A 13,463-nucleotide genomic window follows, 5' to 3' on the forward strand; every position below is an offset into this window, starting at 1 on the left:
TCAGCGCACACTCTGCTGCAGAGTGAAAATCTCATTCTGGAATGTATAGGTAATTCAATAGCCAAGTCTGGCCTGCAATTTCTGCACAATCATCATCTGGAAAAGGTGGAAGTGCAATTTAAATGTGATATACGCTCCTTAAACACAAATAAAAGCTCTGAGAGGCCATAGTACATAAGCTTATGGAGTACCACAAACTGAGCACTTCATTGGTTTCATATTTATGTGCACGTGTGCTCTGTGGGGCAGCTCTAATGTTTTCTCTTCATCACGGTTTTCTCGGTGTAGTGACCCACATAAGGCTCCACATCTGCGAACTGGGTGCACAGCTGTATGGCGCACCACAGAAGTCGCAAGATGGTGCACCGGCAGAGGCCTCCGCTCTCGGATGCGCACAGCCTCTTTGTAGTGTACTCTACTGGCCAACTGACAGCTTAGGAGTTTGGCTCAGCCAGCCTCGCTCTCAGTCATACATTTACTTTCAGCCTATGTGTCTCTGACTGATAGTGCAGCCACCCCGTGGCAGCTGTTTCCCTGTACCAGTATTCTTGAAGTAATGAAGTGTTGCGTTTGTTATTACCTGTGTGTTATTGTAGTCAGAACAAGTGGTTGCAGCGTATCACCCCACTAGAACAGAGTATTGCAATTGCTCCCTGTTGCTCCACACCGGAGTGTTGTCTGAAAAGACGCAGTACAGCGACAATGGATTCACAACTTTTGAAAAATTGATCATTTTGCACTGCTGGATAGTGGTCATCCCCTCTACTCCAAAATAGAAGCTGTTTAAAACAGCGCTTCCTATGCCATGCACAGTATTTCAAAGGAGGGCTCTTAAAAATTTTTCACCACTCACAGGTTTCTCAGTATTACGCAGCACAGTGAACAGATTCCTGAAGACAGTTGTCACCTACATGGTGTTACATACACAGTTGATTTAAGTTATGGTGACAGACGATACAAACCAAAATCAATTATTAGCAATATGTGGAAGAATGGCTCCATGTCATACCAGTTGTGACACAGCAGAATCATTTTTGAGTCTTATAATTTGCGAACATTGGGAAGATGTGGCACGTGAAAACGTGAATCACTGCCAGGATATTACACAGCTCCTCATAGTACTAACAGGACAGCTGAACTGATCTGCAGATAAATTTGGCATCACTAGACTGAACTAATATACCTTATATGTGGCAGTACAGGTTTTTTTTTATGATCACTGACAATGACAAGTCAGTGAACTACATTTCATCTCCAAAATGAGGCACTAGCAGTAGAAACTAAATGACCAGAATGTTAACATCAGCCATGACATGATAAGAGTATGATTTCCTTAGCCTTTTCATCATCAAGCAGTAATTTCTTTATGCGTACTAACCCAGAGAACGAGGTACTAAAGGTGTAGTTGGCTTCTGAGAAGGTGTGTGCTGCACTGTAGGCTGCTGTGATGTGGGGGGTAAAATCTTCTGTGACCGTGATTCCAGAATTGCGACTATACCACAGCTACAATCTTCCTGTTGTTGTAGAGGAGGGCAAATAGGATCAGATTTCACATCAGCAGTACCACTCAGGAATGGGTCTGCCAATGAAAAATAGAATAATTTTCTGTCAGTAAAATTTATGTTAATATCTTCTACGCAATAGATGAGCAGAGGTCACTTCTAAAAAAAATGTTAGTATCTTATGTAATACTATTTATTCAGTCTTAAACATGTATGAAATTGGAAAAATAATCCAAAAAATTTAAATGTTTCACTAAAAATGAGAAAAGTATGCATGACTAGAGATTTATCACAATGTTGTTTAAAGTCTTTCATAAGATTACCTAGGAAAGAAAGCAGGTAAAACAGAGTAAACAGAGGCAAGTACAGCTGATACTACACAAATAAGGGTACGAGCCATACAAATATGTGAATTTAAGATAGAATGTTGTCTTGATTTATACAAGGCAGACATGCGCATGCATGAATATATTACACACACACACACACACACACACACACACACACACACACACAGTGATTATACAAACATAAAATACCAATATAAGATTTCATTCTTGAATGCATATTAATTACGATATATATAAACAATTCCATAATGTTGTAAGAACCAACACAGTACAGCATAAACTGACTAAAAGCTAAATGATATTATCTTACCACTTCCAGCTTTGCGACCTGCAACTGAACGTCTCCTGGCAAACTCTGCCATGTCCTGGTACTGGTCCTCAAAAATTATTGGCAGTGTGTTAATGTCACCATCCAGCTCATTGCACTGCACTGGCAGTGGAGGTAGTGATGCTAGATAGCGAGAGCGCCTCACCATCTCTGACACAGCAAGGTAGTTCTGATAGTTTGCATCATAGCATCCAGCAGCAGACTGACGTGGATTATCCAAAACAAAGAATGCCTCTGCAAATCTCTTCACCTACAAAGAAATAGCGATGCAACATTTATTATTCATAAGACACATAAGAAATAACAGCACTGTAACACATTATGTATTCAGAGGAGGAAAATAATTTCTCTTTTGAATTATAACAACAACAACTGCTTTTACCCTTAAAATAGCAATGAATGCTTACATGCTGCTTTAAATTATATAGTGAGTTTACTCTATTTAGAATGCTCGAAATTACGTAATGGATAAAATAAATTATTTTCAAACAAAAGAGTTACATCAAGTGGAAAATACAACTGACATTGTTATACCTAATGTCAGCTGTGTCAACTACAGCCAAGAGTGAATGCAAGAAAGAAACACATTCACAATTAAGAATGGAAATTAAATTTCAGTTTGCCAGTAAAATTACTCTACAGTACAAGAGTCTACTCTGACCACATATGATGACAAAGAATGACCCTGTGCAGAATTATTTGTCACAAGATGAAGGGTAGAGCACCGTAAATGAAACAAAATTGAAAAAAGCACAAAATATATGAGAAGGCATCAAACTTTAGATATAAGAATTCTAGCCAGGAGAAAGCTAATTTCCTCAAGTATACAAACAACAATGGGGAGAAGTTTTTGTATTAAGGTGCACTTGTATAAAGATGCCTCTAAGCTGATCCCAACAAGTTCATTTGATTTGTTTTTTATTGAACCCAGAAATCTTGTTGTGCATTGTTACATGTGGATATGAAACAACTCATAATTACAATTTGTTTAAATATTATAATTAACTCATAATAATAAAAACAACAACTTCATATATAGAATGAAATGAATTAACTACAAACTTAACAGTACTTAAGAAAACATTTAACTTTGTTGTTTTAGACTCATAATTAGCAAAATAACAGTTACATTGGTAGAATGAACTAAATCAACTACAGACTTACGATATTTAAAAATGTATTTTGTTATGCCTTCATAAATTCTTCTACAGAATGGTACAGCCCATGTGCCCTACACTGCTGTGCCCTTTACACACCCGTTGACTTACAATACGCAGTATATATCACTGGAATGATGTTTTTGGTGATGACAGATGTCTGCTGTTTCGTCCCCCTACCAAGAGATTTCTTACCACTTTTTTTGCATTGGTGTCATGTACATGTAATCCTTATTGGAAATGTTACATTGTAACGCTACATTGCAAAATACACATCAGTCAGTCTACCTTATTATCAAGATCAAAGGCACTATAAACATCCCTCCAGCCAGGCCCAGCTTTGTGGCCCACTGATGCTCATGTGTGTGCGTGTGTGTGTGTGTGTGTGTGTGTGTGTGTGTTTGTGTGTGTGTGCTGGTAGTTTTGTGGTCCATGTTTTTCATGTTGTATCATTTTAACACGGTCACTAGTTTTTGCCAAGCGGAGGTCTCTTTTAAAACGTCTATGTTAAGGTCACAAAGCATAGTTTAGGACACTTCAGGCCCTTGAGTTCTAGCACTGTGTGTAATTTAGAAGTGAATATTGGTATGCTACCATCATGTGATTGGTAAAGGCACAAAAATAAAAGCTTAATGAATTTAATATCTTCTGCTACATGTTCAAAACATTTTCCACAGTGCAATCGTTTGGCGTTGTATGGTTTACACTCAACATTGTGTCTGGCAAGAATTAGACAGCCATCTCCCTTCCTATTATTTTTGCAGAAATAATCACCACAATGATAGCCTGGAAGGTAAAAAACAACAAACTTCATGATCTCTGAGTCAATGCTCTGCCACACAAAGCAAATCTATAGTTAGTCAGTGGTGTCCTAAGAAAGTTTGTACGTCTAAACTTTTGTTTCTTACACTTAGCAGATTCTGGATGAAAATATGAAATTTTTATTTTTTGTGCAGGCACAATTCTTTCAGTTGAGGTTTCTCCTGCTCAAAATCACTTTTAAGGGGGAGTGGGTGGCCTATACATTTCAAATCATGGGAACAGGAATTAGTTTGTGGGCTAATGATCCAAAGATCCCTCTGTCAACTTCTGCTGCTCTCCTTGCTAACTTTGGAGCATCTACTGGTGTCAGCAGAACTGCCTCTGCAAGTGGAACTACTGCTTCTGGTGCTGCCTCTGTCTGTGGAACTACTGCTTTGCTGTTTCTAGTTCGAAGTTCACACAATCATCTCCATTTTTTGTCTCACCTCTGCTGTCTGTTTTTCCCTCCCTTAATCTCCATCTCCTCAAGATCTTTTTTTGAGTTTCTTACTCTATCTGACCTGTAGACTGCCCTCTCTTCCACTTACAAATCTAATTTGTTCTTTTATTTCACCATTAACTTCTGCCTCACAACACTCTGATACGAGTCTTTTGACATGCTCTCATAAATTACTTTTCATTTAGTCTCTGATTAGATGAGTTACTTCCAACTACTTCCTCCTCTGAGACTGTGAAAAACCCTGGCTCCAAAAATTAGAGTTCTGACACCTTTCATTAACGCCTGTGACTGATCTCACATGGCAGTACAAGCTCTTTTTATCTTTAACAAATCAAACAATGGAAAATCCAGGATGGAATGTAACAATACCAGAGAAGGAAAGTTGCTACTCACCATATAGCGGAGATGCTGAGTCATGATAGGCACAGTAAAAAGATTCACACAATCATAGCTTACGGCCATTAAGGCAGCAGTAGACACACACACACACACACACACACACACACACACACACACACACGTCTGCAGTCTCAGAGAGCTGAAACATTTTATCTTCATTTGATTGGAGTTAGATTTTGAAAAGCATTTTCTCTGAAGAATGAAATATGTAAGCCACATTATTAAGGACACAAATTTTTTGCTAATAGTTTGGCTTAACATGGAATCAAAATGAAAAGTCCTTACTGAGAACACTCTTAATCTGTGCCATGGATCGATAACAATGAACTGCCTATCAAACAGTTCCAGTCCTATGTCAGAATTTCAATGACACTTACTCAATCCTCATTTGCACTAAGCATAGTGGCATAGAGGTGACAGCTTCCCTAAGCAGTTCTTTTTGTTTTTATTATTATTACTATTATTATTATTATTATTATTATTATTATTAGTAGCAGTAGTAGTAGTAGTAGTAGCAGCAGCAGCAGCTTTATTCATCTGTAGATCTCTTTTTACAAGGATACAGGACATGTCAATGTCATTGTTCCAATGACTTTATAGCATTTTTAAGTTTGTCTCTTCCTGTTTGTATGTGCCTCCATAGACAGATGTTTCCTGTACTCAGCACCTCTTCATTGGCATATCTCTCTCTCTCTCTCTCTCTCTCTCTCTCTCTCTCTCTCTCTCTCTCTCTCTCTCTCTCGCTCATCCTTCTGTAGCATCACACCATATTCAGTCTTCAGAGATGTGGAATGACTTGAGTTATGCATTAATAACCTGCAGCAATTTTTGCATGCTATTACTACCCCCATGAACCATGGACCTTGCCATTGGTGGGGCGGCTTGCGTGCCTCAGCAATACAGATAGCCGTACCGTAGGTGCAACCACAACGGAGGGGTATCAGTTGAGAGGCCAGACAAACGTGTGGTTCCTGAAGAGGGGCAGCAGCCTTTTCAGTAGTCGCAGGGGCAACAGTCTGGATGATTGACTGATCTGGCCTTGTAACACTAACCAAAACGGCCTTACTGTGCTGGTACTGTGAACGGCTGAAAGCAAGAGGAAACTACGGCCGTAATTATTTCCGAGGGCATGCAGCTTTACTGTATGGTTAAATGATGATGAAGTCCTCTTGGGTAAAATATTCCGGAGGTAAAATAGTCCCCCATTCGGATCTCCGGGCGGGGACTACTCTAGAGGATGTCGTTATCAGGAGAAAGAAAACTGGCGTTCTACGGATCGGAAAGTGGAATGTAAGATCCCTTAATCGGGCAGATAGGTTAGAAAATTTAAAAAGGGAAATGGATAGGATAAAGTTTGATATAGTGGGAATTAGTGAAGTTCAGTGGCAGGAGGAACAAGACTTCTGGTCAGGTGGCTACAGGGTTATAAACACAAAATCAAATAGGGGTAATGCAGGAGTACGTTTAATAATGAATAGGAAAATAGGAATGCGGGTAAGCTACTACAAACAGCATTGTGAACGCATTATTGTGGTCAAGATAGATACAAAGCCCACGCCTACCACAGTAGTACAAGTTTATATGCCAACCAGCTCTGCAGATGACGAAGAAATTGAAGAAATGTATGATGAAATAAAAGAAATTATTCAGATAGTGAAGGAAGATGAAAATTAAATATTCATGGGTGACTGGAATTCGTCAGTAGGAAAAGGGAGAGAAGGAAACATAGTAGGTGAATATGGATTGGGGGTAAGAAACGAAAGAAGAAGCCGCCTGGTAGAATTTTGCACAGAGCACAACCTAATCATAGCTAACACTTGGTTCAAGAATCATAAAAGAAGGTTGTATACGTGGAAGAATCCTAGAGATACTAAAAGGTATCAGATAGATTGTATAATGGTAAGACAGAGATTTAGGAACCAGGTTTTAAACTGTAAGATATTTCCAGGGGCAGATGTGGACTCTGACCACAATCTATTGGTTATGAACTGCAGATTGAAACTGAAGAAACTGCAAAAAGGTGGGAATTTAAGGAGATGGGACCTGGATAAACTGACTAAACCAGAGGTTGTACAGAGTTTCAGGGAGAGCATAAGGGAACAATTGACAGGAATGGGGAAAAGAAGTACAGTAGAAGAAGAATGGGTAGCTCTGACGGATGAAGTAGTGAAGGCAGCAGAGGATCAAGTAGGTAAAAAGACGAGGGCTAGTAGAAATCCTTGGGTAACAGAAGAAATATTGAATTTAATTGGTGAAAGGAGAAAATATAAAAATGCAGTAAATGAAGCAGGCAAAAAGGAATACAAATGTCTCAAAAATGAGATCGACAGGAAGTGCAAAATGGCTAAGCAGGGATGGCTAGAGGACAAATGTAAGGATGTAGAGGCTTATCTCAGTAGGGGTAAGATAGATACTGCCTACAGGAAAATTAAAGAGACCTTTGGAGAAAAGAGAGCCACTTGTATGAATATCAAGAGCTCAGATGGAAACCCAATTCTAAGCAAAGAAGGGAAAGCACAAAGGTGGAAGGAGTATATAGAGGGTCTATACAAGGGCAATGTACTTGAGGACAATATTATGGAAATGGAAGAGGATGTAGATGAAGATGAAATGGGAGATATGATACTGCATCAAGAGAGTGACAGAGCACTGAAAGACCTGAGTCGAAACAAAGCCCCGGGAGTAGACAAGATTCCATTAGAACTACTGACAGCCTTGGGAGAGCCATTCCTGATGAAACTCTAGCATCTGGTGAGGAAGATGTATGAGACAGGCGAAATACCCTCAGACTTCAAGAAGAATATAATAATTGCAATCCCACAGAGAGCAGGTGTTGACAGATGTGAAAATTACCGAACTATCAGTTTAATAAGTCACGGCTGCAAAATACTAACACGAATTCTTTACAGATGAATGGAAAAATTAGTAGAAGCCAACCTCGGGGAAGATCAGTTTGGATTCCGTAGAAATATTGGAACACGTGAGGCTTATCTTATCTTATCTTAGAAGCTAGATTAAGGAAAGGCAAACCTATGTTCCTAGCATTTGTAGACTTAGAGAAAGCTTTTGACAATGTTGACTGGAATACTCTCTTTCAAATTCTGAAGGTGGCAGGGGTAAAATACAGGGAGCGAAAAGCTATTTACAATTTGTACAGAAACCAGATGGCAGTTATAAGAGTCCTGGGACATGAAAGGGAAGCAGTGGTTGGGAAGGGAGTGAGGCAGGGTTGTAGCCTCTCCCTGATGTTGTTCAATCTGTATATTGAGCAAGCAGTAAAGGAAAGAAAAGAAAAATTCGGAGTAGGTATTAAAATCCATGGAGAAAAAATAAGAACTTTGAGGTTCGCCGATGACATTGTAATTCTGTCAGAGACAGCAAAGGACTTGGAAGAGCAGTTGAACGGAATGGATAGTGTCTTGAAAGGAGGATATAAGATGAACATCAACAAAAGCAAAACAGGGATAACGGAACGTAGTTGAATTAAGTCGGGTGATGCTGAGGGAATTAGATTAGGAAATGAGACACTTAAAGTAGTAAAGGAGTTTTGCTATTTGGGGAGCAAAATAACTGATGATGGTCGAAGTAGAGAGGATATAAAATGTAGACTGGCAATGGCAAGGAAAGCATTTCTGAAGAAGAGAAATTTGTTAACATCGAGTATAGATTTAAGTATCAGGAAGTCATTTCTGAAAGTATTTGTATGGAGTGTAGCCATGTACGGAAGTGAAACATGGACGATAAATAGTTTGGACAATAAGAGAATAGAAGCTTTCGAAATGTGGTGCTACAGAAGAATGCTGAAGATTAGATGGGTAGATCACACAACTAATGATGAAGTATTGAATAGGATTGGGGAGAAAAGTTTGTGGCACAACTTGACCAGAAGAAGGGATCGGTTGGTAGGACATGTTCTGAGGCATCAAGGGATCACCAGTTTAGTATTGGAGGGCAGCGTGGAGGGTAAAAATCGTAGAAGGAGACCAAGGGATGAATACACTAAGCAGATTCAGTAGGATGTAGGTTGCAGTAGGTACTGGGAGATGAAGAAGCTTGCACAGGATAGGGTAGCATGGAGAGCTGCATCAAACCAGTCTCAGGACTGAAGACCACAACAACAACAACAACATTATAGTGAAGTACACATTCAATGGATTGTGACTAGTGCCAACCTACTCATACTGTTCATTGTAGTAATTAATTTTAAATTACTTTATTTATGTATTTGGAGGAACATAGTTACTTCTTGAAATAGACTACAGCTCTTCCTCCTCTTCTACTATTCAGCTGCTATTTTTATCTAATTCTTGCAAAAAATATATGTATCTAACTTCATCAGCCACAATATACTGACAAGTTAAGGTCTGTTTAACATAAACATTTGAGTTATGTAGAAATAACATCTCTGAATCATGCTATTCAAAAAGGGAATGGTAGAGTAATAGTCTGAAGGTACTTTGATGAACTCTCAGTTAGTTTCATGTTCCATGGATCATTTTGCACGATACAGCTTAATGATGTGGAACGAGTCATTTTACATTCACATCACAAATTAATTTGTAAATATGGCTTCTTGCTCAACATTTCTAACTGTTGTTTTATTTTTTGTTTTATTTACTTATTTGTTTATTTTTTCAACATACACCATAATTTACCAATTCTTACTCATCACCTTTTACACATTACGGTAATAGAAATTCTTCTACCAAATAGGAGGAGTTGTCACGCAGAAACATTCCCAGTTAGCTGTCAAATTTTACTTTGCTTTCTGCCAGGTATAATATATCTCTGGGTAAGTGATCAGAAGTTTTAGCTGCGCCACTTTTTGTACTATAGACAATTTTAATGTAGAATAATGAATGTTATTTATTCCTCCTGGTATTATAATTATTAAATCATTGTTCCTTTTGAACTGTAATGGATTGTTTACAACAAACTTCATGAGGGAGTAAATATACTGTACAGCAGTAGTCAGAATGCCGAACTCCTTAAACAGATGTCTACATGACAATATAATTAAGAGTGAGCACCAATTATTATTATTATTATTATTATTATTATTAGTAGTAGTAGTAGTAGTAGCAGTAGTACCTTTATTCATCCGTAGATCTCTTTTTACAAGGATATAGGACATGTCTAAGTATTTACAAATTTATCTAAAAAGAAAGATAATGAGACTTACCAAACAAAAGCGCTGGCAGGTCGATAGACACACAAACATACACAAAAAATTCTAGCAGACATTTGTAAAGGCAAAGAGTTTCAAACTCTTTGCCTTTACAAATGTCTGCTTGTGTCTGTGTATGTGCGGATGGATGTGTGCGTGTGTGCGAGTGTATACCTGTCCTTTTTGCCCCCTAAGGTAAGTCTTTCCGCTCCCGGGATTGGAATGACTCCTTACCCTCTCCCTTAAAACCCACATCCTTTCATCTTTCCCTCTCCTTTCGTCTTTCCCTCTCCTTTCCTCTTTCCTGATGAAGCAACCGTTTGTTGCGAAAACTAGAATTTTGTGTGTATGTTTGTGTGTCTATCGACCTGCCAGCGCTTTTGTTTGGTAAGTCTCATCATCTTTCTTTTTAGATATACTTTTCCCATGTGGAATGTTTCCCTCTATTATATTTACGAATTTAGATCAATTTAAAATAAGCTAATTCATATACACATATATTTACATACTTCTAGTTAGAGACAGACAAGAAGAGAATAGAAGCTTTCGAAATGTGGTGCTACAGAAGAATGCTGAAGATTAGATGGGTAGATCACATAACTAATGAGGAAGTATTGAATAGGATTGGGAAGAAGACAAGTTTGTGGCACAACTTGACCAGAAGAAGGGATCGGTTGGTAGGACATGTTCTGAGGCATCAAGGGATCACCAATTTAGTGTTGGAGGGCAGCGTGGAGGGTAAAAATCGTAGAGGGAGACCAAGAGATGAATACACTAAGCAGATTGAGAAGGATGTAGGTTGCAGTAGGTACTGGGAGATGAAGAAGCTTGCACAGGATAGAGTAGCATGGAGAGCTGCATCAAAGCAGTCGCAGGACTGAAGACCACAACAACAACAACAACAGTTAGAGACAATCATTAGATGTACTCCTAGTATACAATACTTCTTTTACAAATAACTTATTAAATAATGTAATGCCGCATTGTTCACTCATATCTCACTATCAGTTATTGCACACACAACACACACATGATTTCATAAAACTTCACTCACTATTATTATTATTATTTATTTGTATAACATTTTTTATCAAACCCCCTACTCTGTTTTAGCTAAGTAATTCAGTAATTTAGCTAAGTAATTCAGCTGCAGCACATTTTTGAGCTTTGAAGACTTTTTTTTTTCAAGAGGAGTTGCTCCAGAATATTATTCCATATGACATTAATGAATGAAAATAACCAAATATGTCAACTTACCAACTTGTCTATCTTCAAGATTTGCAACGATTCTAAATGTAAATGTAGCTAAACTAAGTTATTTTAGAAATTCCAAATGTGCTTTTTCCAGTTTAAATAGTCATCAATACAGACACCTAAACATTTTGAAGTTTATGCCCTATTTATTATTTTCTCACCATGTGTTACACTTATCACTGGTATAGTATCCCTAGATGCGAAGAACTGAATATTTTGTGTATTTTTAAAATTGAGGGCGAGACCATTTGCAGAAAACCAGTGATACTTTTAAGAACACTGTTTACCATTTCTTCTGTTTCTGTATGCATGCTTGTACAGATTACAATACCAGTGTCATCTGCAAAATACACAATGATCATTTACGCATACGAGGAACAATAGTGGACCAAAGATTCAGACTTGGGGATTTCTTCCTATTAAGAATAACATCCTGCACCGAGGAAAAGACACAATATGGGGTTAACATTATGACAAAAAGTTTGTTCCATCCAGTGTGTAGAAACACCACACACACACGCACACGCACACATCATTGTGTTAGCAGCATGCCTTGTACAAGTTGAAATGTCACGGCATAACAATCCCACTTATCAGAGACCAATCATTCTATTCCATTCAAATCCACTCACATGCTGATGTATGGCCCTTTGGCACCATGCTCTAAATATATTAAAGAGACTCCTGTACTGATGACATATCTGTGCGTATCAACAGGAAAGAGTCACGGCACATTAAAAGAAAAGTGAGTGCTACATTTCTTAACGTGTTAGGTTCCAGAATAAATTAGCATTTTTCACTGCTAATGGTGATGATGATGATGTCAACTTACCCTTAAATGGTGATGGTGTCTTGCCAGGTGTTGATGGACAGGATCTTTGCAGGTGAAAGCTTCAAGAAACTGTTGCCACAGCAGAATATTCTCAGCACAGAGCTGTGCTATGTCACTGTTTGCTAAGGCCACAAATTCTTCTTCCACTTCTACTAGCTGTAAACAGAAAAAGTAACATTGTAAAGTTCTTACATCTATGGGACTAGTGCAGGTTATCTGAAAGCACCACCAAAACATGAAGTATGTACATGTTTAATGTTGTGCTCTCTCTCTCTCTCTCTCTCTCTCTCTCTCTCTCTCTCTCTCTCTCCCTCTCTCTCCCACTCACACACACACACACACACACACACACACACACACACACACACGAGGAACAATTATTCTATTAGTGTGTATCTGATCAATAAAAAGAAAGTAAGTATATGATCCTACAAGATTATATCAGAAAATATCACTGCCAAAATAATGCTAATTAGCTCAAATTAAATTTAATAATGATAAAAAATTAATACAGAAGAAATATGTAAAACAACTGTGTTATTGCAATTGTTGTTGTTGTCTTCAGTCCAGAGACTAGTTTAATGCAGCTCTCCATGCTACTCTATCCTGTGCAAGACTCCATCTCCGAATAACTACTGCAACCTACATCCTTCTGAATCTGCTTAGTGTATTCATCTTGTGGTCTCCCTCTACGATTTTTACCCAACACACTTCCCTCCAATACTAAAATGATGACCCCTTGATGCCTCAGGATGTGCCCTACCAATAGATCCCTTCTTCTAGTCAAGTTGTGCTACAAATTCCTTTTCTCCCCCCATTCTATTCATTACCTCTACCAGTATGTGATCTACCCATATAATCTTCAGCAGTCTTCCGTAGCACCACCTTTTGAAAGCTTCTATTCTCTTCGCATGTAAACCATTTATCCTTTATGTTTCACTTCCATGCATGGCTCCATACAAATACTTTCAGGAAAGACTTCCTGACACTTAAATCTATACTTGATGTCAACAAATTTCTCTTCTTCAGAAATTCTTTCCTTGCCACTGCCAGTTTACATTTTATATCCTCTCTACTTTGACCATCATCAGTTACTACTTCAAGTGCCTCATTTCCCATCTAATTCCCTAGGCAACATTCGATTTAATTCAACTACATTTCATTATCGTCATTTTGCTTTTGTTGGTGTTAATCTTATATCCTCCTTTCAAGA

At 38.3% G+C, this 13,463-nt stretch overlaps 1 protein-coding gene across 1 annotated transcript in view; it reads right to left on the minus strand.

Annotated features, from left to right (window-relative positions):
- The window catches only part of LOC124605342 (protein FAM135A), a 600,028-nt gene that overhangs the window by 92,463 nt on the left and 494,102 nt on the right, over positions 1-13,463 (minus strand). Inside the window, exons 8-10 of the mRNA XM_047136953.1 lie at positions 12,251-12,406; positions 2,163-2,430; positions 1,379-1,579 (exon numbers count right to left, since the gene is read on the minus strand). Coding sequence (XP_046992909.1) covers positions 1,379-1,579; positions 2,163-2,430; positions 12,251-12,406 — 625 coding nt within the window. The remainder of the gene's footprint in view (positions 1-1,378; positions 1,580-2,162; positions 2,431-12,250; positions 12,407-13,463) is intronic.

This window comes from Schistocerca americana, chromosome 3 (genome assembly GCF_021461395.2).
Source record: "Schistocerca americana isolate TAMUIC-IGC-003095 chromosome 3, iqSchAmer2.1, whole genome shotgun sequence".
NCBI classification, from domain to species: Eukaryota; Metazoa; Arthropoda; class Insecta; order Orthoptera; family Acrididae; genus Schistocerca; species Schistocerca americana.